Source organism: Desmodus rotundus, chromosome 5 (genome assembly GCF_022682495.2).
Source record: "Desmodus rotundus isolate HL8 chromosome 5, HLdesRot8A.1, whole genome shotgun sequence".
NCBI lineage: Eukaryota > Metazoa > Chordata > Mammalia > Chiroptera > Phyllostomidae > Desmodus > Desmodus rotundus.
In genome coordinates, this window is record NC_071391.1 from 50,365,243 (window position 1) to 50,392,052 (window position 26,810).

Here is a 26,810-nt window from a genome sequence, read left to right on the forward strand (position 1 = left end):
AAATTGGGGAATACGGGTACTCTCATACACGGAATGAGAGGGTACACAACGGGGCCGTTTTTGGAAATGTTGTCAGCAGCTATCAAAACTTAAAATACACATGCCCCTTGACCCAACAATTCCAATTCTAGGAGTCTATTCTAAAGAAATACTCACTCATGTCCAAAATGATCTTCAAAGCAGCATTGCCTGTAATAGTGAAAAATTGGAAACAACCTAAATGTCAATCAATAAGGGAGTAGTCAAATAAACTGAGGTACACCCACACTATGGAATACTATGTGGCCATTAATAACCAAAAGGCAGACTCTCTCCTACTGACATAGAAGAGTTCAGAGACACACTGTTAAGTGAAAAACTCAGAGAGAAAAAAGAACATATTTGATTCAATTTATTTTTAAGTGAATGGATATTTACAAACATATACATAAATCTATAGAAAAAGGATTGGAAAACAAACTTAATAGTGCTTATAGGAAATTTTCACTTTTCAATCCTACTGGTAGGGTATTATTTGAATACTTTACAAAGAGAATATATTCCTTTACTGCTCGTAATAGGTAAGAAGTTTAAAAGATGATGGGATTATACAGTCCAAACTAAAGTGTCTGGGGACAGCTACTGAGAAAAGACATTTCAAATACAGAAAGATATGTTTTTTAAAAAAGTTGTCTTTGAATGACTTGTTTTGGCCAAAAGCAAAGGCAACAAATACAGCCAATACAAACAGAGAAACAAATATATTTCTAATAAACATTAAAACAGAGTAAGAGAAATTTTACCTTGCTTACTTTAGAATTTGTATCTTTCTCGATTTTTTTCAAGTTTTCCTTTTTGTCTGTTTTTTGCAAAGCTGCCGATTCTTCTTCCACTTCATCTTCTCCTTCCCCTCTTTTTTTATCAGCTTTCTGATCTCTGATCTCAGCCACTTTCGCTGTGGGTCTAGATATTCTTGGAGACCTCCTTAAAGTACGAACCACATTTGTTTTCTCTTCTTCCTTTTCTGACTTCTCTTGGTTGGTTTCTGGTTCTAGAATTTTGGGAGGAGAATCTGACTTCTTCCGACTGGATATCCTAATTGTTAATTTGATGCCCTCTTTCTGCCTTTCAGAAGTTATCTCTGCGTTTCCTGGGGCAGTGGTTTCTTCTTCAGGAACCAACTTATATTTAAGCTTGCTTTTTGGCATAGAGCCTTTTGTCTCCGAAGAGTCCTCTGCACCAGGGGTCTGGGCATTGTCCGAGTTAACCACTTCTACTTTCATGGGTTCGGAATCCTCTTTTAAAATGTCTGGGTCTGTCTGTTCCATGGGCTGACCTTCAGCGGAGCTTGTGCTCTGACACTCTACCACTTCTTTTCTTGAGGCTGGTTTCTCACAACAGCCAACCAAGTTAGATGGCGAGGAAGTCTCAACTGCCTCAGGAGAACCTAGCTTCTCTGATTCTAGAGTACTCCTTGGAACCTCTTCTGGTATTGGACTCAATCTTTGTGTGTCCTTGTCAAAAATAGTCTTTTTGGACTTCTCTACCTTTTCAAGACATTCTAGGACTGGTGGGTGCTTATCCTTCTTACTTTTCGGAGATTTCTCTTCAACTTTCATGGTATGGGATTCAGCAGTGGATAAAGCAGTTTGTAAAGAGAGATCCTTTGCCATCTCAGAAGCCTCTAGAGAGGTTTCCATTTCTAGAGGACCAGTTTCCTCTACCTGCTCCTTTTGATTCTGGATTTCTAAATCTGCTATTGAACTTTCTCCATCTTTCCCTAAAGGGACCACTACTTTCTCAAGCTCAGCTATTTTTGTACTGGTTATGACAGAATTTAAGGACTCTGCTCCATTTCCCTCCATCACGACACTTTTATCCTTGGAGGGGCTGCAGCTATCCTCCTTGGTATCATAAAACTTTGTCTCCATTTGTTCTGTCTTAAAATTTGGAGTTACCTTTTCATCACTTACTTCTCCATTTACCAGCTGTTTCCCTTCATGACCCAAAGTAGTGATTGCAGAGATCCTTTTGTAAGTCTCTTCCTCCTGTTTTATTTCATCTTTCAAAAACTCTTTTGTTGGAGTAACTGATTTACACAAAGGTCCTTTGATTGGACTGTCAAAATCATCACTCAGTTTAATTTCTCTTTTTTTTAGTGGTATCTTGGCCTGCTGGTCATTTTTTAGTTTCTCAGTTTCTTCAGAGGACTTCTCAGTAATTTCTTGAGAAGATTTCACGCTGACACCAAACTCTAGCCTCTCAGGCTCTAGCTTCTCCACGCTGCCTTTGATATCTTTAGGGTCTGCTCTACATTCCTTCACTTCGACTTTAACGGGTTTGACATTTTCCTTGAAGGAATCACTTTCTTCTTTGATAATCTTTTTTTCCTCACTTTCCAGCAAAGGCTTTTCCAGCTTTACTATTACTGGCAGTTTTATAAGTTCCTTTTCATCTTCTTTTTCTATTTTTACAGTAGTTTCTTCCAGGAAATTGGGTATAGAACGGTTTTCTGAATCTACTGGCTGCTCTTCACTTTTCCGCTTTTCATTTTCCTTCTGTTCCTCTAAAAATCAGAAGAAGTTCACATGAATCTAAGCATTCAATATATAAAAAATATAACAGGCTTAACATATATATTTCCATTTGAAGTTTCTCTCTTTAAAAAGGTTACTTTTGTCACTGGACATTTAACAGTAAAAAAATCAAATATGATGCCCTGGCTGGTGTGGCTCAGTGGATTGAGTGCCAGCCTGCGAGCCAAAAGGTCACTGGTTCAATTCCCTGTCAGGCACATGCTTGGGTTGTGGGTCAGGTCCCCGGTTCGGGGCGTGCAAGAAGCAACCAATCGATCTCTCTCTCATACACTGCTGTTTCTCTCCCTCTCTTTCTCCCTCCCTTCCACTCTCTCTAACAGTAAATAAATAAAATCTTAGGAAAAAAAAAATCAAATTTGACAATGAAGAAATTACCAAACTCTGAGGCATAACCCTTTATTATAAAAGTATTATTCAGAAAGACTCAGGTTTCTGCTTTACATTTTTAGCTTCAGTGTTCCTAATGGAATGCAAATATTTATACAGCTCAAATAATATAGTCAAGCTCAAAAATATGCAACTAAACATTTCCAAAAGATTGTATTTGTTTGAAGAACTGACAATTGTTCTTCTTTGGAAATCACTGAAGCAACCTGAATAAAGGGGGAAAATGTGTGTTTTATGTTTTATTCAGATTATAAAAGTAAAAGGATTCTGTACAGAAAATAATGTCCATATCTTAATACCCAGAGACAATCATTATTTTAGGTTACTCCCTTCCACTCTTGTATATTTTTGACAAAGTTGTGATCATATTGCCATTTTTTCCACTAAAACATTTGTACTTTCTTATGTACTTAAATGCTTTTCAAAAAAATTGAACTTAATTATGTAACACTTTCCAATATGGTATATTACAATTTACTTTATCAAATGCAGACATTAGCATGTCAGGAGTTAATATTTTACAAATAAGCTATTAGGTTTATCTGTCAATTCTTTTTACCTTATTGGCTACACATGTCCAACTTTTATGGAGCACCTAATACTACAAATCAGACCAAAGCCATGCGTGGTAACTGGCAGTCCATAAATGGGATTATACAAGACCACGCCCATGCTAGTGCTCAGTCAGCTCGGAATGTGTTAGGAATTCAATGAAGCGCTAATTTTCCTTACGGTTCCCATCACCTTGCCCTATCCTGCCAACTGAAGAGCCTCAATCTAAGTGAAGTTTTACCAAGGTAAGTTTTGCCAAAAACTTTGAACAGTTAGTTTCTTGGCAAGTTGACAAACCAAAGTTATAATGTATTTCATGGGAATAAAATGGAATGAATAGAAGATGCAGTAGGTTATGTTTTATACAATAAGAATTCACTGTTTCTTTAAAGAGTGATTTTTTATTATAAACTATCATTTCTTTTATGTTTAACCATGTTGCAAATACAAAATTCAAGAACCATTGAGAACCATTCAGAACCTGAGATTAGAATGGAAGAATTGCTCCTCTCTCTTTACATTGTTAATAATTTATACATGCCACTAATAAAATTAAAGACATCATAATAATTATCTAATTTTATGTCTTCCCTTTCCCACTGATAAAGTATGCTTAGTAAATTCCTGTTCATTGATATTGGTTTCTGTATCACAAAATCTGATTTAAATGAACATCTCAGTTAACAATTAAAACATATATTACCTTTTTTAAAAACAACTCCAGCCTAATACTGTGAGTTTACTGAACATCAGTTCGTCTGCATATTTTGGTTCAGAAAGTAATGCAGGATTTCATTAAGACTCTGACCCAAGGTAAAATGACGTAACAACATTGTGCTATAAGTATGTAATGTGATAAATAACGTCATATTGGCAACCATGTTATTGTATCTGTGTCAAAGCAACATGATGTATACCTTAAATTTACACAATACTACATGCAAATAGATCCAATTAAAAAATGACATCTATGTTTTTATTTGGTGATGATAAATGAGAAAGTTTCTTCAGTATAGACTGATTTTGATTTGAGTAACAACATGGCCAAATAAAATGAGGAGTAACATTAGAATCAAGACCTCTAGGCTCACTAATCTTAATGCAGCTAGTGGTCTATCTATGGGCATGTCACAAACTCTGTGATCCTCATTTCTTCATCTACAGAAAGAGCAGCTGGACTAAGTTCCTTCGCTAATTCGTATTCCTCTCAACCAAGTGAAACTTTACACACAATCATAACTGTTAAAGAGGTCATTCTCTCATGCAAGCATTTCCCTCAGGGTTTTTTTGTTTGTTTGTTTGTTTTTTGTCAAAAGGAAACTATAAAAGAGAATGCAAATGAGTTTGAGACATGAACTTTGATGTGACAAAACTCAAGGAAAAGTAAACTTCAAAAATCACAATGCAGAAGCAACCCTGGCAACTGAAAACTATTTTCCAACTTCAACCATCTATGACAAGTTTGGCAGACTGATTGATGTATGGACTAGAAGGGGTGTCCAACTTTTTGGCATCTCTGGGCCACACTGGAAGAACAGGAGTTGTCTTGGGCCACATATTAAATACACAAACACTAATGAAAACTGATGAGCAAAAAAAAGGTTTTAACTAAATTTACGATTTTGTGTTGGTATGCATTCATAGGCATCCATAGGCATTCATGCGGCCCCAGGCTGCAGGTTAGACACCCCTGCTAGAAGATGTGCCCAAGGATGTCCTGGAGTATGTTGTCTTTGAAAAGCATCTGACAAACCCGTATGGGAGCTGGAGAATACACCGGAAGACCATCCCTCCAAGGGCACCCTCTCAGTAGCCCATCCGTAGACGGCTATGATCCCTGGCCCTGAGCTGAAACCCCGGGAAGACTATGAACAGCTACAAGGAGAGGCCCATAAGCCTCAGCTAGCCTGATAGCAAAAGCGATTACTGGGGTGAAGTGTGGGTGTTGGGGTGGGTAGGAGTTGTGAAGTCATCCATCTCCATCATGCTGCAGAAAGAACTCCCTTTGTTTTGTCCTGTCCTGTCCTGCTTGGGTCTTTCCAGCAGTCTCATCCTCAATAACCCAGGAGATGGCTGGCCCCGGTGCTATGCACAGCCCTGGACCCACTTATTCTTTAAGTTTATATCTACCTTCTGGGTCTAGATGAAAGACACTTTGTTTCAGAGAACATCTGACACCAATCTTTCCCACAGTAGGGACTGTCAGGAGCAAACTAGTACAATTTTCTTATCATAGGACAGGGATCAGAGTTTGAAACAAAACACTTGCAAGTGTTTTGGATCAATTTTGGTGGGTTCTGTCCATATTCCCCGGTTCAGGATGGAAGACGACCAGCTTTCAAATGGCAGAAATGGGAGACAGGCTTAATTGTGAGTGATGTGACTTCCAGGAAATCCAGACTTGGGGAAAATAATTAGTGTTTATATGAGATGGTATCACTTAAGAGGGTCTTTTCTCATACACTGACTCATTAAATCTGCATCTGTATTTCACAGAAGAATGTAAATACAAAGGAGTAATTTATCGCCGCCCCCCCTACAAGAATACTATTTCAGTGTTGCCTTAACCTTTTCTGTATTGTATCTTATTTCTTTTTCCCCACACTGAGAACCCTGGTTTTCAAATGTGTTGTATGTGTCCTAGAAGAGAGCTTTGGCTGAAGAGCTTTGAGAATTCCTAAGGCCCAGTGCACCCCAGCTCCTTTAAGACCTTAGTTTCAGATACTGTCTACAGTTTTCAATTTTGCCATCAGTATGTTCCTCTAGTGAGGGGATGCGCAGATTGGAAAACCATGCAGCTCCACTTTCCCAAAATCACAGATAACTTTAAGTTTTCTCCTTCGGAGTCAAGTCACAACAAACTTTTCTGACTAGAAAAAACAATCCAACAGTTTCTCTAATCATAAGATTTCCTTTGCTTTTCCTCTCTTTCTTACTTTCCTCCCTCCGCCCCCCCCCCCCCCCCCAATTAGCACAAGTCTTTCACATAGGCAGCAGCACTGTGGTCTGTGTCCTATTGTTCATGGTGTAAAAATAACAGAAACGCAAACTTCAATGTATTTTTTGTCCTTTTTATTTGCTATTTAAGTCAGGACTGATGTAAGAAAGGAATGATGCGACTTTCAAAAACAATACATTTTCTTTTTCTTCCTATAAAGGAAACTACTTAAGCTATCATAACAAGGTAACAATAACACCTATATTTTTCTGGTCTCTGTATTTGTTTGAAGTAAAGCATTATTTAACATGGTAATAAAAACAGTGGATTATTTTTGTATCCACAGCATTTTGAAACCTACACATAAATCTCTAGATTATACCCCTATATCGGATCAAAATATTTCTTTGTGGCTGTAGCAATTAGTAGTTACCTTCTACAGAAGGGGTTATAAACGCTAATGACTACAGAGGCCAGGCAGATAACATAAATGAAGAGTGGGCAGAAGAAAAACAAAATGCCAGAAATATTAAGTAAATTCTATTTTTACTGAATACAAATATGTAGAATGCTGGTGATTACATTTCAAATTGAAAAGGCCTACATAATTTTTATATTTCGTAATTCATTACTCCTTTGATTTGGATCAGAAAAGCGTTTGTATTTCTTGGCTACAATCACGGTGCGGGGTCTGGTACTAGCACCGCTGCACGCAGTACAAACAGAAGGCAGTGTTTACACTGCGCACTGCACGGCGGAAAGCAGCGGTTCATGATGCGGGTCCTGTCAGACCCTGACTGAATGTTGAAGAATGGTTTTGCATACAGGGCATCTCCTCTCAGGATATTCACACAATTTTGGTAATTCAATGGCATCATTATTTAGTTTTCAGTACCGTATTAGTAAACTTTGTTTTAGTAATTTATCCTGTATTCTTCATTCTACTCTATCAATATTGCTTAAGGCAAACTAAATATTAATTATTTCCATCTTAAGTTTGAAGTCAGAGCACCTATTTCAGAACTAAGGCCATCATATCCCTTTCTGGATGCCAAGTGCAGTGTAGAAAAGTGGGTCAGATTATTCCTCATCTACTTCATTTCCTATAACCAATTTCATTAAAAAAATAAATCCACTTGTAATATTGCAATATCAAAAGTGTTTCAATTGGTATTGCCAACCTAATAAATTAAGTCTTTGGGAAATTATTTACTGATGAGGCATGGATTTTTCCCTGAATCACACTGAAGAATCATAATTCACCCCCTCCACCTCTTCCCTGCCCTGCCACTTCCTGGCACCAAACCATGACTAAGCTCCACGGACTAAGAAAAGCTTTTCTCCTGGGATCTTGGCTATTGATTATGTTTTGCTCCCTTACCCGTCACCTTAAAAAAAAAAAAAAGAGGAATGTCAACTAGGCAACAGTGCTCATGATATCAATGACCTCCAATTGATAAATTGCATCTTAACTATGAAAAAAATATATAAATACATGATGGGGATGCATACTTTGGGCCTCTCCTGAATACAGTGACTCTCTGGGCATTGGAACCCTGGAATGAATGCCTACAGAGTCTGTTAAAAGATATAGTGGCTTACGTGGAACATGGGGTTTTAAGACAAAGCAGCTTCTGTACCTGCTCAGTAAGAATCCCATATACTTGCTCTTGAAGCTGCCACCTGAGAGAAGACAGTTTTGCCACATGAGATGGTGTGGTGATATGAACTGCTGCTAAAGTGCAGCAAAGACTACTCCTGCCAGCAAGCTCAGACCCCCCTCCTACACTGACCTCTCAGTAGACTGATGCCAAGTGTGGCCTGCTATAGTCCTGTGAGTCTGAATGCTTAGATGAACCTAAGAAGAGGCCTGATGTACACTGCGGATCATCAAACCTCATAGTACAAAAAGAGAGAGTGTTCTGTATGGTTCATTCATTAGGCAAAACATTGATGAGGGATGGATTTTCCCCTGAATTACACTGAAAATTTATAACCCGTCACCCATCCCTTCCTGACACCAAACTATGACTAAGGGCTAAGCTTATCCAGTTCCATGACTATGACAGGTTTCACTCTTCTTAAAAGATTTTATTTATTTATTTTTAGAGAGAGAGAAAGGGAGGGAGAAAGAGAGGGAGAAAAACATCAATGTGTGGTTGCCTCTCACATGGCCCCCCTGGGGACCCAGCCCACAACCCAGGCACGTGTACTGGCTGGCAATCGAACTGGTGACCCTTTCGTTCACAGCCCGCCCTCAATCTACTGTGCCACACAGCCAGGGACATGTTTAACTTTTTAATACAAAGAACACCTGGATAACAACGCAATGAAGTAACTTTTTCGTGATAAGAAAAGTCATCACCTAGAATTTAAGTTTTTTATCAGATATTATACTCACAATGGCCAAAGGAGGATCCTATTTAGGTTACTTTTCATAAGTATGACCTGTTGACATTTACATTTAAGACTTTTTCTTCAATACATAAAAAAGTATTCCCTAAAGTTGTCTTATTAATGATCCATATCCAAATTAACTCTCATCATTAAAATAAAAATCTCAATCTACAAATTAGAAAATCATTATGGGAAATGTCATTAATATCTGTGCTTTCATCAGCTACAATAGAAACTATAACAAACAATTTAACTTCTTGTCCCACTTGTTCCTAGTAATCTATAAGTATTTCCAACTGTTCTTTCATATGCAAATGCTCATTCTAGTTTAATAAACTTTCTTTATGGCACTCGAACTCACCAGCTTAAAAATAAGGTTTTAATACACATGTAATATTTGTTTTCTTAAGAATACGTAACTGCTCAACATAGCATTCAAAACCAAATTTCCTTTAAATTTCAGTTCTCGCCCTTTCCCTCCTAATCTCTCCATCAAGTATCTTTCCCCATTATCCATCATACTACTTACTATGGTTTATTTCATACTATTACAAGTATGAACTCAATTATGCCCCACCCTCAAATTTGTGTTAAAGCCCCAATTTTTAATGTGACAATATTTGGAGATTGGGTCTAGAGAGGTAATTGTGGTTAAATGAGGTCAGAAGTATGGGGCCTTAATCCAAATAGGGCTGGTACCCTTATAAGAAGAGGAAGAGCCCTGACCAATGTGGCTCAGCTGGTTGGGCGTTCTCCCGCAAAGCAAAAGGCCATCGGTTGGATTCCTGGTCAGGGCACAGGTTTGGGTAGTGGGTTCAGTCCCTGGTCGGGGTACATATGAAAGGCAACCGATAGATGTTTCTCTTCCTCTCCCTCTCTCTTAGAAATTAAAAAAAGAAAAAGAAATAAATTATTAAACAAAGAGGAAGAAACAGCAGATTACTCTCTTTCCACACATACAAACAGAAGAGGCCGTGTGGGACACAGAAAGAAGGTGGCCATCTATAAGCCAGGAAGAAAGCCCTCACCAGAAACTGAGTCTGCTGGCACCACCTGGAACTTCTAGCCTCTAGAGCTGTGAGAAAATAAATTAGTTCTTTAAGCCCCAAAATCTGGTATTTTGTTATGACAAACAGAACAGACTAATACACTACATCAAATTATATTAGTTTGCCATGTTAAATTGAAGCTTTATATCAGATAAGCTAGTAATAATGGCCGCAAGAGGATCATCTATAGGTTACTTTACTTATTGTAACAGCAGGAATATTCTACACCTCTGCAAAAAATCAGCCCCCTTCCAGTTTTATTGGTCTACTCTTGATTTTTAAAAATTTGATAGAATTATGAATACAATACATTTTTTCCACTTTAACTATACTATGAGAAAAACAAAATTTAAGTACCAGGCCAAGCAACTGAGGACTAAGGCCAATTTTAGGGAACACAAGAGAGAGCTACAGTGAACAAGAGGGCGTGAGGCCCACGACGGAGGGTTAGCCATCACTCAGGTACAGCCCACTGCTGACACCGAGAAGGTATGGCCCATAGTTACCAACTCTTCTCATTTTTAATGTTGACAGGAAATTCGAATTAAAAAAATATACATGCGAAAACATATGCTCCCACAAAATTCCATACGTTCCCACAGAAGCACTATTCCTAACAGCCAAAATGTGGAAACAAATCAAATGCCTATCAATTCATGAACGGGTAAACAAAATAATGGGATATGATTTAGTCATAAAAGGAATGAAGTCACAAAATAATGGGATATGATTTAGTCATAAAAGGAATGACACATGCTACAACATGATAAACCTTGAAAACATTATGCCACGTAAAAGGAGCGAGACACAGAAGGCCTTATATTATATAATTCCATTTACACCAACCATTCAAAATAGGCAAATTTACAAAGAAAGTAGATAAGGGGCTTTCTGGGGCTAGGGGTAGGGAAATAGGGCAAGTGACTGCTTAATTGTCACAGGGTTTCTTTGTGGGGTCATGAAGATGGTCTGGAATTAGACAGTGGTTATGGTTGTATAATACTGTGAATATACTAAAAAACACTGAATGAAAATGGAGAATTTCATCTTTTTTTTTTTTTTAAACAAAGAGGCACTGTACAGACTGAAATAAATATGTTTGCGGGTTAAATTAAGTTTCGAGCTGCCAGTATATATATAATTTCTATTCTCTACTAGAGATTCTCAAGTGGTACTCTTTTCTCATTCTTAATGTAGAAAAGTGTATGACTGTAAAAATTAAGAAAAGATGAGTCTTTCTAATTAGCATAATAAAACTAAAAAGTTAGGATTTTCCCCAACTTTGTTTTCTCTCATAAAAGTCCATCTTAAGTTTAAAGTCCCTTCTAAATTAGAATACACTGTCTAATGTTGGAGTGAAAACATACATTAAATTTCACAGTGTTCTATAAGCACAGTAACTTCCAGGTAGAGTACCGCTAGAAATGATATCCTGTATCTTAGACAGAGAAGGGCTTAAATGACACTTAATACTCGCTTCAAAATCTACTATAGTCTAAGAATAACAATTCAACAAGTATTTGAGAGCTTCGAGCTTGGTAGTATGACTGACCCTAATATGAGTGGGATAAAAATAGTCCTTAATGAACTGCTAGTGGAACTTAGAAAAGGGGTCAAGATGGGATTCCATATGGCCCTAGAATTTCCTCAGTGGACGACAGGACTGCAGGGGTGTAAGTGCACGATTCAGACTCGGAAGGAATGCCCAAGACACCTAGATAATCTGGAATCGGTGATCACGTAAGGACAGTCGGAGGGAAGACTAGACAAACAGGTTGAAGACAGTCTATGAGATTCTGGTGCTAGTTTAAGAAATTCAGACTTTTTCAGTAGGCAAGTCTAATTATCTTTGAAACGAAAGTCAATTTAACTTTTTAGTGAACTTTTTAAGCCAAATGATGCCATTGGGGGGGAGCACTTTTATAGATAATGCATTCCTCCTTGGCACCCCATACAAAATATGATCTTTTGGTATTATGGGCTGAGTCATCCCTTTTTATCTCCTAAGGTTAGGTAAAGCATGGCCATTTAATCATTAAAGAAAAGTCTATTTTAACTGTAAGAATAAGAGTGGCTATTTTATTCTTTCTCTAGTTTCTATTTATTTGTCCTTCTTGTCTGATTTCCAAATAGCCAATCATACTTTTGTCACATTTTGCCTTACCATTCTAATACATTGGATATTTTCTAACACTGTTTGCAGCTTTCAAACTCCCCACCAAAAGGCAATGTTTGTTTATATATGAGAGTAATAAAAACGACAAAGCAGAAGCACATTTATTTGGTCTTCCTATGGAACAGACCACAATAACCACACCTGAGAGGATGGAGTTAAGGGATGGGTAGGGCTTTGGGGGCTGAATAAAAATGTCTATTCCTCCAAACAATGTGTAAGCACAGCATCGGAAGTGCACAGACTCCAGAGAAAGACAAGAGACTGCCCGGGTTTGAATACTGGGTGTGTCACTAACAGGCTGTCCCTGGAAAAGTTACTTAAACTTCTCCTCGTCTCACTTCTCTCACCTGAAAGAAGAAAATAATGTATTACCTAATAAAAGGTTGTGAAGATTATATGACAATAGTTTTTATGACTATTGACAATGTTCGGGGGTTTTTTCCGTCCACCATAGTGTAGGCTTCACAATAGAAAGGATTTTAATCTGCTTTGTTCACTGAACTCCCATGCCTAAAATCACATTTGGCACATATTAGGTGCATTAATTATTTGTTAAATGAATGAATGAATAAGAAACATTTTGCTTTTAGAGTGAAAGAAACCAAATAAACACTATTCAATAGAAGAGAAAAACAAGATTAAATGTCTTGCTTCTCCTCCTATACTTTTTCAAGATGTCCTCCCCCACAGACTTTCTCTTCCTTGTACTGAGTATTATAACCTCAGCATTAAGTGAGGAATCTTTTCAGAAACAGCTGTGTTTGTTTCCAAGCTCAGGAGGTGACAGCCTCTATATCCCTGCTACTCAAGGTGCAGTCCTCTGCATCGCCTAGGTCCTCGTTAAAATGGCCAATCAGCCTTACTTGCAACAGGAAGCCTATAGAAATTTGCAAAGTGCAGTTCTAGATCACTCTAGATAAAGCACGGAGACATTACAAAGATCAGGGTTCAACATGTAGGCTCTCAAGCTTTATTATCTTTAAGACTTAGAATAAATTTATAAACTTCCCAATTCCTTCATCTGTAAAGTTGACATAGTAAGAGCAGTCACCTCCAAGAGCTATGAGAATTAAACGAAAATGCATGTGCAACATTCGGTAGTCAGCAAGGAAAAGAGAATGTGCCCAGTAAATATTAGCTGCTTTTACTGATGAAATTCCCCTTCCTCTACTGTAACACTCTACCGTGCAATTTTAGAATTAAATACTAGGAAGAGCTTTACTTTACTGAGGAAATTGTTCATTTTGCTTTTCTTTGTAACTTAAGCTACACAACGTCTCCCTTCAAGATCAGTGTGAAATTTAAGTTCACCTAATAGGAATAACTGCCTCTTGAATTTCTATTGTCTTTCCCTCTTTTTCCAATTTATATTCCCTCTGGTCTTAACTTTAATTGTGTATGAGAATAAACAAATACATGAATAACCAAATTAAATGACCAAATGAACAAATATTATTGAGTCTAAACTCAGAAGTAATCCTTAAGAAGTACTAATTTAAAAAGGTCTAGAAATTCAATGGGGAGTTTAGACTACTTTAAACTAAGCTTTAGTAAAACACCCCATTAACTGAATTTTAACACATAGAAAAGAATTTTTCAAATCAGAAATAAGGCTTATAAATAAAACCACCAGGGATACTGAATCCTATAAACACTGGCCAAAGGAGAACTAAAACAATTAGGATTTTTGCTAAAAACAATGCTTAGCATGTAGAAACATTAATCCTACACTACAGGGTATAATTACTTGTTTTCAAGTAATGCTTACAGCTAGTGGATGATATTATGAACAGTTTTCTCAAAGCAGCAAAAAAGGTAAAAACATATTGATTTCAGGTTCTCATTGAAACGGTACAAAAAAACTAAAAGCAAAGGAAGAAAGCATGATAGGGAGAGCAACTTCCTTCCCCTGCCATTTAAGGTATGTTATCCACCAAAAAGTATTAACTAAAAAGATGTAGATAAAATTTCAGTTGGTTTTTTCCTTCTGGAAAGGTTAGGACTTGGTTCCCTTCTAGAAAGGTTAGGATTTGATCTGCTTAGTTAAGTGAATTAGAAACTCAGTCAGAAAATCAGGTTTAATAATTATAATTATTGTAGCCTTAAAGAGTTTGTTAGGTGAAACCAAAACAAACAAAACAAAAAACCCCACTGGAAAAACCCCAATACCACTTCACATCCATTAGAACGGCTACTATAAAATAACTAAACAAGCAAAAGTACAAACAACAAGTGATGGGTAGGAATGTAAAATGTGCAGAGGCTGTAAAAATGGCATGGCGGATTCTCAAAAAATTAAAAACAGGACTCCGATACGATCCAGCAATACCACTTCTGGGTATGTCCCCCAAAGAAGTGAAAGCAGTGACTTGAACAGATCTTTGTATACCCATGTGCATAGCAGCATTATTCATAATATTCAAAAAAGTGTCCACTGACAGATGAATTTAAATGTTATTTAGTCTTAAAGAGGAAGGGAATTCTAACATGCTACAACATGAATGAACACTGAAGAGATTATGCTCAGTGAAATAAGGCAGTCACATACAGACAAACATTGTATGAATTCTCTGATAAAAGGATCCTAGACTTAGTCGAATTCACAGAGACGGAAAGTAGAATAAGTGGCTTCCAGGGGCTGGGGGAGGGGAGAACGAGTCTGTGTTCAATGGGTACAGTTTCAGTTGAGAGAAATGACTGTGGAGAGGTATGGTGGTGATGGCTGCTCAACAATGTGGGTGTACCTACTGCCTCAGAATTGTACCCTTAAAAGTGGTTAAAATAATAAAGTTTAAGTTATGTATTATTTTACCACAATAAAAGTTTGCTAAGTCTCTTCATATTCTTAAATCAGTAAAAGATACTGTTTTTATGATTTGAACATTTTCATTTAAATTTTCTAAATGTCCAATATAAAGAACAAAGTACTCAATTTCCTTCTTGTTATTCCCCCCATTAACTAAAATAAAGATCAACCTCCTTTCACAGGAAGCCCAACAAATTTTCAAATTGAGAAAATTCCAATTTAAATAGTTGGAAATAAGAGTGAAGAAGAGAGAAGAAATTACAAAACAAAACACACAAAAGAAACCTTGTTTAGGTGTTTCTTCCTCCTTTTTAGTCTCCTCTTCCTCTAAGCTGGGACTTTCCCGGGAAGAGTTGTCTTGTTGGCTAGAGTTTTTCAATAGTACAGGATCAATCTGTGCTTTCAGGAGTGCAAGAGTCTCAGCCAACTCGTTTCGATTTCTAAACAAGGGGAAAAAATAAGACATCATAAAAATCTTTCTTCTGAAGAGCTTCCAGAATAATAATAGAAATTAAAATTAAAAAAGAAAAACACTTTAAGAATAACCAAATCACTGGTAGAGCTAAACTGAATTTTGAATTTTAAAATAAATACAGAGATGAAAACATATTAAAATATACTATTCTCCAAAGAGGAATCTTACACTATTCTCTGTATTGAATAGAACAGCAATGCAAAGGTCTGGCTGAAAAGAACAATTAGGAACAAATTAAACAAAAATCAAAGTTTGATAATTTTAAAAGTACTATGCAATCTCTAAGGAGTACAAAATCAATGTAAAACTTGCTTGAAGTACCATTTCTTTTTAACAATGATTCAAGTTGTTGATTCACTTGAAATAAGAGCTCTTTTCCACCTACAAAGACAGTAACATTTGATACTGTTACAAAATTATGACCCAGGTCTTTCCAAGTAATTATGGCAAAAAGTCAGCTGTAATAACACATTTTGAAAAACGTAAGAATTTAGGTTATTGATTTTTTTTATCAATTATAGTTACAACCACAGGAAAGAAATTCATTTTGAATTAAAAATAGAAGAAAATCTCAAATAAATAAGATCCCAATCTATATATTCTTTTTTTTTAATTTTAAAAGATTTTATTTATTTATTTTTAGAGAAGGGAAGAGAGGGAGAAAGAGAGGAAGAGAAACATCAATGTGTGGTTGCCTCTCATCTGCGCCCCCCGAACTGGGGACCTGGCCCAAAACCCAGGCATGTGCCCTGACTGGGAATTGAACAGGCGACCTTTTGGTTCACAAATCCACTGAGCCACACCAGCCAGGGCTATATTCTCTATTTTTACTACCAAAATTGGAGGTGTGATATGTTCAACTAAAATGTCACTTACAAACAAGAAAACTCAGTTGGGTATTCTTCCTGTTCAAATTAGCAGCGTGTAATAGTGAAGATAAAAAAGAAACCCTGGACAAAGAGTTGGAAAACTTAGTTCTATTTCTGCCACTAAGTTCACTAATCAGTACCATGAGCTTCCTATCTGTGTTCTCAAAGGACTCTGTACACACTTCTAATTCTGTACCATTAGTATAAGATGAAATGACTTGTTTTCGTATCTGTGATGGCCCACATGCCCTGGACCCCCCCACCCTTCCACCTTCATTCCAGCTAAGCTCTACTGCCTGAGAGCAAGGGCGCTGACCCACAAAGTAGGCTCTAAAAATGTTTAATAAATGAATAAAATCCCTGTTCCTAACTAGATGGCTGTGTGCCCCTAGACAGGTCATATATCTTCCCCTAGGCCTCAGCTTCCTTATCTATAAAATAAGACTGGATTCTCTCTAGTATTATTAAATTGGTCTCCTAAGGAAAGTAATGAAATTGCACTGATGGACATGCTCCAGAAATTAAAATGGCAACCATTCTATCATTGTGTATGGGAATGAACACTCACGTTTATACATATTTTATAAATATGAGCATGCCTAATAAAAATGAACAGTTTAGAATTTTAATTCTCTAATAGTAGAAGGTCAGATTAAATGCTCTCTAAAGATCCTGCCTGGTAATGTCTCTGCTATACAAAAAAATTAAAACCTAATGACACACAAAAAATTTATTTTTGGCAAAGTTCCTACCTCAACTTCATTATACCAACCTGCTTCTAACCTGAGGCTCTATCCACTTAATGTTATTACTTCTCATATTTCACTGAGAATTCCATGTGTAGTAAGTGCCTCAACCTATTATTTTTTTCAGTCATGCTGGGAAATGAAGAATATATTGAAGTTTTTCACAATACCTGTTTCAAAAAGCTTCCAAACATTAGAAGAAAGCCAATATTGCAAGAAAATCCAGGTCAATTATTTCCACTATAAGCAACAAAGGAAGTCAGCAGAAATATTTATTAAGAATGTCCTAAAAGGCTTTTAACTTGACTACTATGTTAAAATACAAGCCTAATGTAGTCATTATTATATGAAAAGAAAATCCATCCATCTGGATTTTGCCTATTTTAACATAACAATTACATTTTGTATGCTAAGTAGTTTTTTAAAAGTCTTAAATTTGGCCCTGACCAGTGTGGCTCAGTTGGGCATCGTCCTGCAAAGCGAAGGGTTGCTGGTTTGATTCCCAGTCAGGGCACATACGTGGGTTGTGGGTTCGGTACCCCATCAGGGCACGTACAAGAGGCAACCGATCACTGTTTCTCTCTCTAAAAAATAAATGTTTTTAAAAAAGTCATAAATTTGAACTAGTCAGGGAATTTTTATAGATACACATATATATGCAAATTATATGCAACTTTTTACAATTATCTACGGGAACTTTTAGAGTAGACTATGGACTCTAAAAACAATTCTGTTGCTTTTCCCTCCCTTCCTCCACTGTGCTCTTTTCTCTTAAAACATTTCTTAATATGCCTTAAAACTAAGGCATATTAAGTCAGTTCCGTCCCTCCAAAGTACCACGCTCTATTATGATGTCGGGTGTGTGTACTTCTGTTCTCTTAGCCTGGAATGCGTTCCCCCTGGCTAACTCAAATTACTCTTTCAAAGACAAGGAGAGAGTGAATAAACAACCGCAGTATATCCATACAAGGGACAATTATTTACCTACAAAAAGGAATAAAGTACTGATTCTTAGTAAATACATGAACCTTGAAAAAACTGTGCAATCTGAAGGAAGCCAGACACAAAGTCCACATGTTGTATGATTCTATATATATGAAACGTCTGGAATAGGCCAATCACAGAAACAAAAGTAGGCTAGTGGCTCCAATGGGCAGGAACGGGAGAATGGCTAGTGTAAAGGATACGGGGTACAGGGTATCTTTGTGGGGTGAGAAAAATGTCTCGGAGTTATGGGGGTGATGGCCATACAACTTTGTGACTATCCTAAAAATTCCCGAAATGTGTTTTAAAAATATGGTTGCTTGGACAAGAATGTAGATATGAAGGGGATGAGGAATGATCAAACACTAGAGACATCTTGCATAGAGCGCTGACTGGATTTGCTAATAGAGTGCACGTAAAATGAGAGGGAAGGAAAATTCAAGGATATGCCTGTGACACCTTGCATTCAAACGCGGAAGAGCTGTGGTTGCTATTAACAGAGATGGGACAAACATGTTAAGGTGGAAAGGGTTAAGAAGCTCAATTTGAGGCAGACTGACTGATTCTAACTTAACAATTCTACTCTTGCATTTTCCTGTCTATTTCAAGTTAATTAGATGTTGGTGAAATGGAGCATATCATCCTAATTATTATATTGTGGAATATAATTTTTCTCGAGAGTTCCTAACAAGTCTAAGGGTTGTTCAGAATTTAAGTTAGTGGCAGGGATTAAACCTTTCAGAGGCAACTGAGATGACAGTTCAATTCAATTTAAAAAAACAAAACAAAAGACAAAAAGAAGCAAAGGCAAGTATGGATTAAATATCTGGTTCTTCCACAGCACACAGGGACGATCACCATCACAGATGACGTGTGTAACAGTGTTTTCTCATTTACTATTTCCCCGTTCTCTCTCCCACAATATGGAGAGCCTCTTAAGGAACAGCATCATGGCTCTGCACCTCCAGAGCAGTCTTTAGGAAATATTTGCAAAGTAAGATTCCAGGGTCCACCAATCATATTCCATCTTTTTCATATAATCCCAAATTACCAAGGAGATAAGAAATAAAATAACTGAATGTGGGAGCCACAAAGCTGAAGGAAGGCATTAATGAGTAATATCAAAAGCAGTGGTATTAATAACAGAAGTTAACCTCAGTGATTACAATGTTTCAGGCACCTCAAGAGTTTTACATAGATTAGTTCAAACAATTTCAGTATAAGCTAGGTACCGTCATTACCCCCATTTACAATGAGGAAAGTGAGGAGACACAGAGAGGTACAGCATTTCCTTACAGTCACAGTTAGTACATATTAAAGGCAGGATTGAATTTACAGGCAGTCTGACTTCAGAGACCATCTTCTTGATCACTGCTGTATTAGCAGCACATGGTTTAGAAATGTCTTGACAGTGTTAATAATTTTAAGTGCATGAAAACTACACACTCTTTAGAATTCAGCTTTTTGAAAATGTCAATTACAAATTTTAAAAATAGTTTTGAAGTATAATCTACACACTTTGAAATGAGCGTATCTTAAGCATTCAGTTCATCAGTTTTGACAAATGCATACACCCATGTAATCCACACATCTCAATCAAGATAAGGAATATTACTACCAAAACAGAAATTCCCTCCTGCCCTGTCCTACTCAATCCTCCCTCACCTTCACAAAAAGGAAGAAGAAATGAGATCAGTTTAGTTAATTATAAACGTAATATACGGAATCAAACAATATGAACTTTTGGGCTTCTTTCAAGCAGCATAATGCCTTTGAGACAAATACATATAGTTGCATGTATCATAGGTCATTTCTTTTTACTGCTTGGTAGCAATACATGTATGAAAGCTATTATAGATAAAGAAGCTATGGACATTATTATAGAAGACTTTTTGTAAACACATTTTCATTTCTCTAAGGCTGGATGCAAGAAGTAACAGTTACCTTAACACTTGAAGAAACTGCTTGAAGACACTGCCAAACTATCACCCAAAGTGGTTAGCCCTTTTACCATACCTACCAGCAAAGTATAAGAGATTCAGGCTAATCCACATTCTTGCTAACATATGGTGTTGTTTATCTTTATTTTACTTATTCTAGTGGAGGTAAAGTGGTATCTTGAAAAGGAACAGAATATGCCACCCCCAAATGTACCATTTTGGCAAATTAAAATGACATGAAAGGCAGCTGGTGCAAGGACACTCTGACAGTCCTGTGTCCCCCTGAAAGCAAGAAATAAATCTCCCATGTGAAGGCTCCCTGCCTATACGAAGAAGGGGTCCTTATCACCAGAGGGGGAAACAAGGCTGCAAAGACTGTGTAAAGAAGCCTAGTTACTTCCTCACTGATTAACCACCCTGAGCCCAAACTTCTTTGTCTTATCAGTTGTTCACAAGTATATTCTTTCTTTTTGTAAAGTGTATAAAAGTTCCTTGACTTGGTTACTTCTTTGAGCCTCATATCTTACTCTGGGGTCTGGTACATAAAAAATTAAATTTGCTTCCCCCTCCCCTTCTGCTAATGTCTTATGTGAACTTAATTATTCGACCATCCAAAGAACCTAGGAGGGAAAAGGTTAAAGTTTTCCACCTCTATTATCTCATTATGATAAAAATCGAGAATTTTCTGATGAATAATACTTTTTCATGTGAATACTGGCCATATGTTTATGTTTATAAAGTAACCATTCAACAGTCTGCATATAATTTTATCTTCCTTAGAAGACCTGACATAAAAGCACTGTCAGGAGATTCTCTCTGATCTTGAAGAAGCACCTAACAGAGTCTGGTCTAAGATTTGCTAAAATTCTCTCATAATTAATATTAATAACTAAGTACTACCACTCTGTGGTGTCCATAATTTTTTGCTTATCTTTCCTATTCTTAATGAAATTCTCTTGACATATCCCTGGTGTACATTAATATTACTTTTATAATGTTACTTGATCAGATATAAAAAATACTTTTCTGTACTTTCATTTCGACCTAAAGTAGAGATGAAATAACTGTAACAAATACTACTCTTCCATGGCAATTATTATTTGAACATTAATTTGAATAACTGGACACAGGCTAGAGCTTAAATATTTTTGTTTTTGAAACCTATTAAGACACTTGCTTAAACCATACAAAACTGCAATAACTACGTATGGTGCCACCTGGGAAGTACTGAGGGGCCTTCAGACGACAACTGTCTAACCACTAAGAAGCACACCTGAAGCCAAAACAAAATAAAATTGAAAGAAAAAGACACACAAAATTACCATTTTTAAAGGTTAAACATCATAAACAAAAATACTGTCAATTTCATATGGTTCAATGAAATTTGGCTAGTTTCACTCTTTGCAAGTAACTAAATCTTATTTACCCTTAAAATATCATTATTTATCACTGAATAGTTCCGTACCTATCTACCTCATATATACTCATATCATAAATTTTACAAGAGACAGAAATGGAAATGGCTACTTAATAAATGTTTTAAGGCTGTGGTGATGCTGTGGTATTACAATTTTTTTGAAGGACTTTTTTTGGGTAGTTTTATGTTCACAGCAAAATTGAGAGGCAGGTACAGAGTTTTCCCCTATACTCCCTATTACACAAATTTATATTCACAATATAAATTTATTAATTGAATGGAATAAGCAAACAGTGTGACAAGCAGGTGTTTAGAATTTGGCTTTAAATAACGCTACATAGCTCAGAAAAGTTGCCTGGCATGCTGCCTACAGGAATTCACATGTTCATAAATGTTCTACAAAAAGGCTAAAAGTAACTTGGCACCAGTTCTCTAAAGAAATTTGTGATTGTTAACATGAGAAAACTGTGTTCCAATATTCTAGATATGCATTTGCTTCTGAACAAATGCCACACGTACCACTTTATGTTTATCATAAACAGATTTTTGTACATGGAAAGAAGATTTTTTAAAAAGGCAGAAGTATAAGGAATAAAACCTGGAAGAATGATCAAGGATGAGAAGAGGTAAAAGACACACCAATGGAATTTTGCCCTTTCCTCTTTTTGTTGATGAATATTTCTTTTATGAAGAAAGTGTTTCAATCTTTGGGTTAGAAATGTAAGAAATGCCAATAGTTAATAAGATTGGATGAAACGATACAGATTTTTACTGAACATTAGCTATAGTGCTAGTATGATTTCTCATATATTTCTCACAACATGTATATTGGGGAAGTGTTATCACCCTCACTTTAAAGTGCAAGAAAAGCAGCATATAGAAAAATTACCAGTAAGTCATCTGCCTACCAAAGGTAAACAGAGAAACACAGCGCAGATTCAAACACACTTGTTAATTTTAAAATCTACGCTCTTTCTCTCACATCATGCATTAGGGTACAATACACTTAAAACAGTGTACAAGTTATTTTTGCATGTATGACTAATCAATAATAATCATAATTATTTTTCTCTGTCATACTTTCATCATCTACAAAGTATGAGGAAGTTTCTCTTAAATAAATATGCAAGGATATTTGCATATTTGATATAGGAAATAACAGACCTGGCGGTAAAACATCATCAACAGAACCTTACTCAATTTATTCACAGTGAGAGATGGTGAACAAATTTTATTTGGGGACTATTTTGTTTATTTCCATTTAGTAAATTAACAACATGAAGGACCATATTATAATATGAAAAAAAGGTGCTTATAAATAATTGCCCACAAGCTCATTAAATTCACATTTATTCTTAGGGAATGAAAGTGACCTTCCATGATCCAAACAAATATTCTAAATTTCTATGGATTATCTCTTCAAAACTTTAGTAAATAATCACTAATAAAAATCTGCTAAATTCCAAATATGAAAAAACAGATGAGTTAAAGACAAAAGAGTACTTCATAAGCCAGTTGTTATATATCTATTAATTCTCCCTACTTTTAGTTATAATTTGATACTTTCTAAATTAATAAAAACTGTGAGTATTAATGGAAGAAATTCTAAATAAGTTGCAAAACAGAATTATTAGAGACACAAAGATTCTGAATAACAGCCTCAGGGTCATTTGTTGATTTTTTTAAAAGTTGTATTTCAAGGTTTTACATTAAATGTTTCCATTCAAATATATCTGTTAATACAAATAAGAAACTAAGATTTTAGAAAAAGATTATGACAAGTAAGCACAATGTTCCTCAGATTTCTTTAGAACTCCAGTAAATAAATGCACACACAGTAAAAAAAAAATATACTAAAGCATCAAGATGAATTGACCAAGTTAAAATAATTAGGAATAAATAGATAGTCCTAACAGAAGACTGTATCTAAATAAGAAAATGATTTTTTAAAATATTTCTGTCTAACAATGGGTTTTTTGGTACATATTATCAATGGATTATTACTTGTTAGACTGTGGCTTCCTGAAACACAAAATATATGTTCTGATATGGACCACACTGCTGAATATATTTATTTACCTGACAAATAAGGAATTAAGTGCCTACCATGGGTATTGTGCTGGGCACTAGGCTAGGTCCTGGAAACCCCCCCAACCCCACAGAAAAAGAACCACATCAGCCTGAGAGATTGTATCTGAGTAGAAGAAATCAAAGCAAGCAAAATACAAATAAATGAAAAAAGATTCTAATAAAAGATACCTGACAATGCATTTCCATGATGAGCCATCTTGATCATCTTGTTCTTCTATGTACATTCTGACATTGTGGTCCTGATCCAGCTGGTACCAGTACATGAGGCCATCTTTGTCTCGGCCAATTGGCTGCAGGCGCATGGTATCGGCATCTTCCTCATTAATGATATTCTTGAATTTGAGATTGTCATCAAACTGACACTCACAGAGGTACTGGAAAATAGTCATAGCATTGCTTAAAATACCCCACCATAAATGTTTCTCCATTACAGTAAGTGTGATATGTTCAACCATAGAACTGATTCAGGAACAGAAGCAAAAAGAACACATACAGTTTATTAATCTCCCCACCTCCGCAACATTTTACAACCTGCTTAGAACAACCAATTTAAAAAGATAAATTTTAAGTTAACATTTTATTTTAGTATTACATAAATTTACAGGTTTTGCAGCCAATGACACAAAAATCAAGTTATATTTCAAAAGTAGTGAGTCTGTTTGAAGTAAGTCACCCAAATCGTCTCATCACATAAAATTTTCAATGATTCTTTCTCTCCAAGTTTTTAAATGGACAGTATTCTTGAAACGGCTACCTGTTTTTGAAAGCCTGAGATATGTGCGGTTTTCAAGAAAGGTAGTCTCATTGATAGCTGTTTCTAAAGAATCATCTTAATAAAAAGATATCCACGTGACTAAATGAGGAACTGACTTAACTTTTTGTTACACATTTCTATATATGATTAGGGGAGAAAGTCAGCTTTCTGCCCGGGCAAATAATACTTGAAGTTCCTATTAGTCTCTTTGCCTTGCCTATGTCATCTAGCCCAGTAGCCTCTCTTCTGTGAAAAGTATTTTTTTTCCTTCATTTTGCTGGCCACCTTGCTTATACCAGGGCCAACACTCTGAAATGGGTAGGAAGAGAAAAGGAAACTCAAACTTGAAAATAAATCTGCTTTGAGGAGACCTATTTTAACCTAGTTGCTTTTGTTATGTGGCATGCCCCTAGTCACCTGGAAACTATCAAGTTACTAATTTAGTAAATCAGATTAAGCACAGTATGCAGTATGTGTTAGTAATGATTGTGAAGGCTGAAAACAATGAATAAAATTAATTTGGGGAAACTGCTTGCCCATTCTACCTGAGTCCCTATAAGCACAGATCATTAAATTTAGATATACTTGTGTATTAAAACACAATCAAAAACAGTAATTTAAAGAATGGACCATTTTTGCCCTGGCCAGGTAGCTCAGTTGGTTAGTTCATCGTCCCAATACACCAAGGTTGCGGGTTCAATCCCTGGTCAGGGCACATACAAGAATCAACCAATGAATGCATAAATTTAAGTAGAACAACAAATCCATGTTTATTTCTCTCCCCACTTCTCTCTCTCTCTCTCAAGTCAATAAAAATAAATAAATAAAGAGTAGACTGTTCTGTCATCAAAAAAATAAAATCTATTGTCCTTTTCCAATAACAATAGAAACGTCTACTTTCCAGTTATTTCCCAATTCAACCAGGCATCAAAGTGAATTTTTAAATTAAAATAATTGTAACAAATAATAAACTTATTACCTTTAGGAGTGCTAATTTGCATTCAACACTCATTTCAAGATAGCCTTTCTTCTCCATTTCCCATGCCCAGGTGCTATTAAATTCTTGGCATATCTGTTAGAGAAAGTTAGTGTCTTAATACATAAAAGTTTCATTTATATAGTTTTGTTATATAATTACATTAACTGTTCTTGATAATATACATTTATAAAGGAAAAAGTTTGTAACAATCCAATCCAATTCTACCCTAAAATGCATACTACTTAAATATACCAGAAATGTATATTATTGACTGCTGACTGAATTTAAGATAAGAACTGATCTCTGCAGATCTCTCCTCTGCTCTGGAAAATCTGATAGACATTTTTGTAGTACATTTTCCCAAATGCAAGTAATTATCTGACTCCTATTCTCCATATGGACTGGAAGTTCCTAGAGGGCAAGCACAATAGTGTACTGATCTCTATGCCGACAAGAGGAGTATATTAAAAAACATGCCAAATTGTAAGTATGTTTTAAAACCAACCATTCTCCACCTTAATGTTCTCTTATTTATGAGTAAAGATTTCACAATGTGGCATTCAAGACCGTCCATAATACAGCATAAACTTAAATGCCTAGGCTTCTCTCCATATATACAAGCATTCCAGGGAAAGCAGAGCCGCCTAACCAGCTGAGGAAAGGAGATGTGGATAACCACTCTACTCAACAATAGGGAGGGACTCATCAGGAGAAATGCCATGGGTTCTATCACCTCTGGGAGCCAGATTCTTCAGCAATGAAAGAGGAGCAAGAATAATATTGATCTTAAAGGCTATGAAATAGGCACGAGAAAAATGACATAAAGTACCTAGCAACTTCAATTAAAATCTGTCTTCATTGCCTTAGTGTCTGGCTTTGTTTATCTTTGACAGGGGGAGTCCTTGGATATCATTCAGATAGAAATTTTTATTTTACAACTGAGAAACATGAAATTTAGTGATTCATTCATTCAGTGAGTCCACAAATATTTGCCGAGTGCCTACCCCATAGCAGATCTAGTGCGGGGGGGTGGGGGGGGAACAGACCACCTGCCATCATGAAGCTTATGCTCTGAGAGGTGTCCAACAGGTAAACATTTAAAAATTTCAAGTAAAGACAAATGCTATGTTGAAAATAAAGTAATGTGATCATTTGAGTGCTATTTTGCATTGGGTGCTGAGGGAAAATCTCATTTTAAAAAGTTGACATTTGACACAAAAAGCTGAGACAGAAAATAGAAATGAGCCACAAGAATATCTGGAGTAGTAATGTTACTGTTCCAGGCAGAAGACACAAGCTGGCAAAAGGCCTTTAGGTTTTGGCATATTAGAAAAATGAAAAGATTATTCAGTGTAAATGAAGTAGATTGAATGAGGAAAGTAGCAGCAGATAAGGTTAAAGAGGTAATCAAGGGCCAAATTATGCAGGCCAGGGTAAAGAATTAAGATTTTATTTCAACTGTGATGGGAGGCTAATGAAGGGTTTTAAATGGGGGAATTTATGATTTATGTTTCGAAAATGGCTGTTGTATAAAAAATGGATCGAGGAGGAGAAATAACGGAAACTAAGAAACCAATATTAAGGCAAGAGATAATGGCACGAACTACGCGCTGGTAGGAGGGAGCACAGAAAGTAGACAGTTTTATTTTGGAAGCAGAATCATCAGGACTTTTG

The 26,810-nt window shown here is 36.2% G+C and overlaps 1 protein-coding gene across 4 annotated transcripts in view; it reads right to left on the reverse strand.

Moving 5' to 3' along the window:
- The window catches only part of RSF1 (remodeling and spacing factor 1), a 115,728-nt gene that overhangs the window by 33,690 nt on the left and 55,228 nt on the right, over window positions 1-26,810 (reverse strand). For 3 of the 4 annotated variants that reach the window (XM_045181855.3, XM_024572741.4, XM_024572742.4), the window contains exons 3-6: window positions 25,137-25,229; window positions 23,572-23,777; window positions 15,167-15,321; window positions 783-2,545 (exon numbers count right to left, since the gene is read on the reverse strand). In XM_045181855.3, the coding sequence (XP_045037790.2) occupies window positions 783-2,545; window positions 15,167-15,321; window positions 23,572-23,777; window positions 25,137-25,229 (2,217 nt within the window). The remainder of the gene's footprint in view (window positions 1-782; window positions 2,546-15,166; window positions 15,322-23,571; window positions 23,778-25,136; window positions 25,230-26,810) is intronic. The other variant, XM_045181854.3, reaches the window with a different exon arrangement.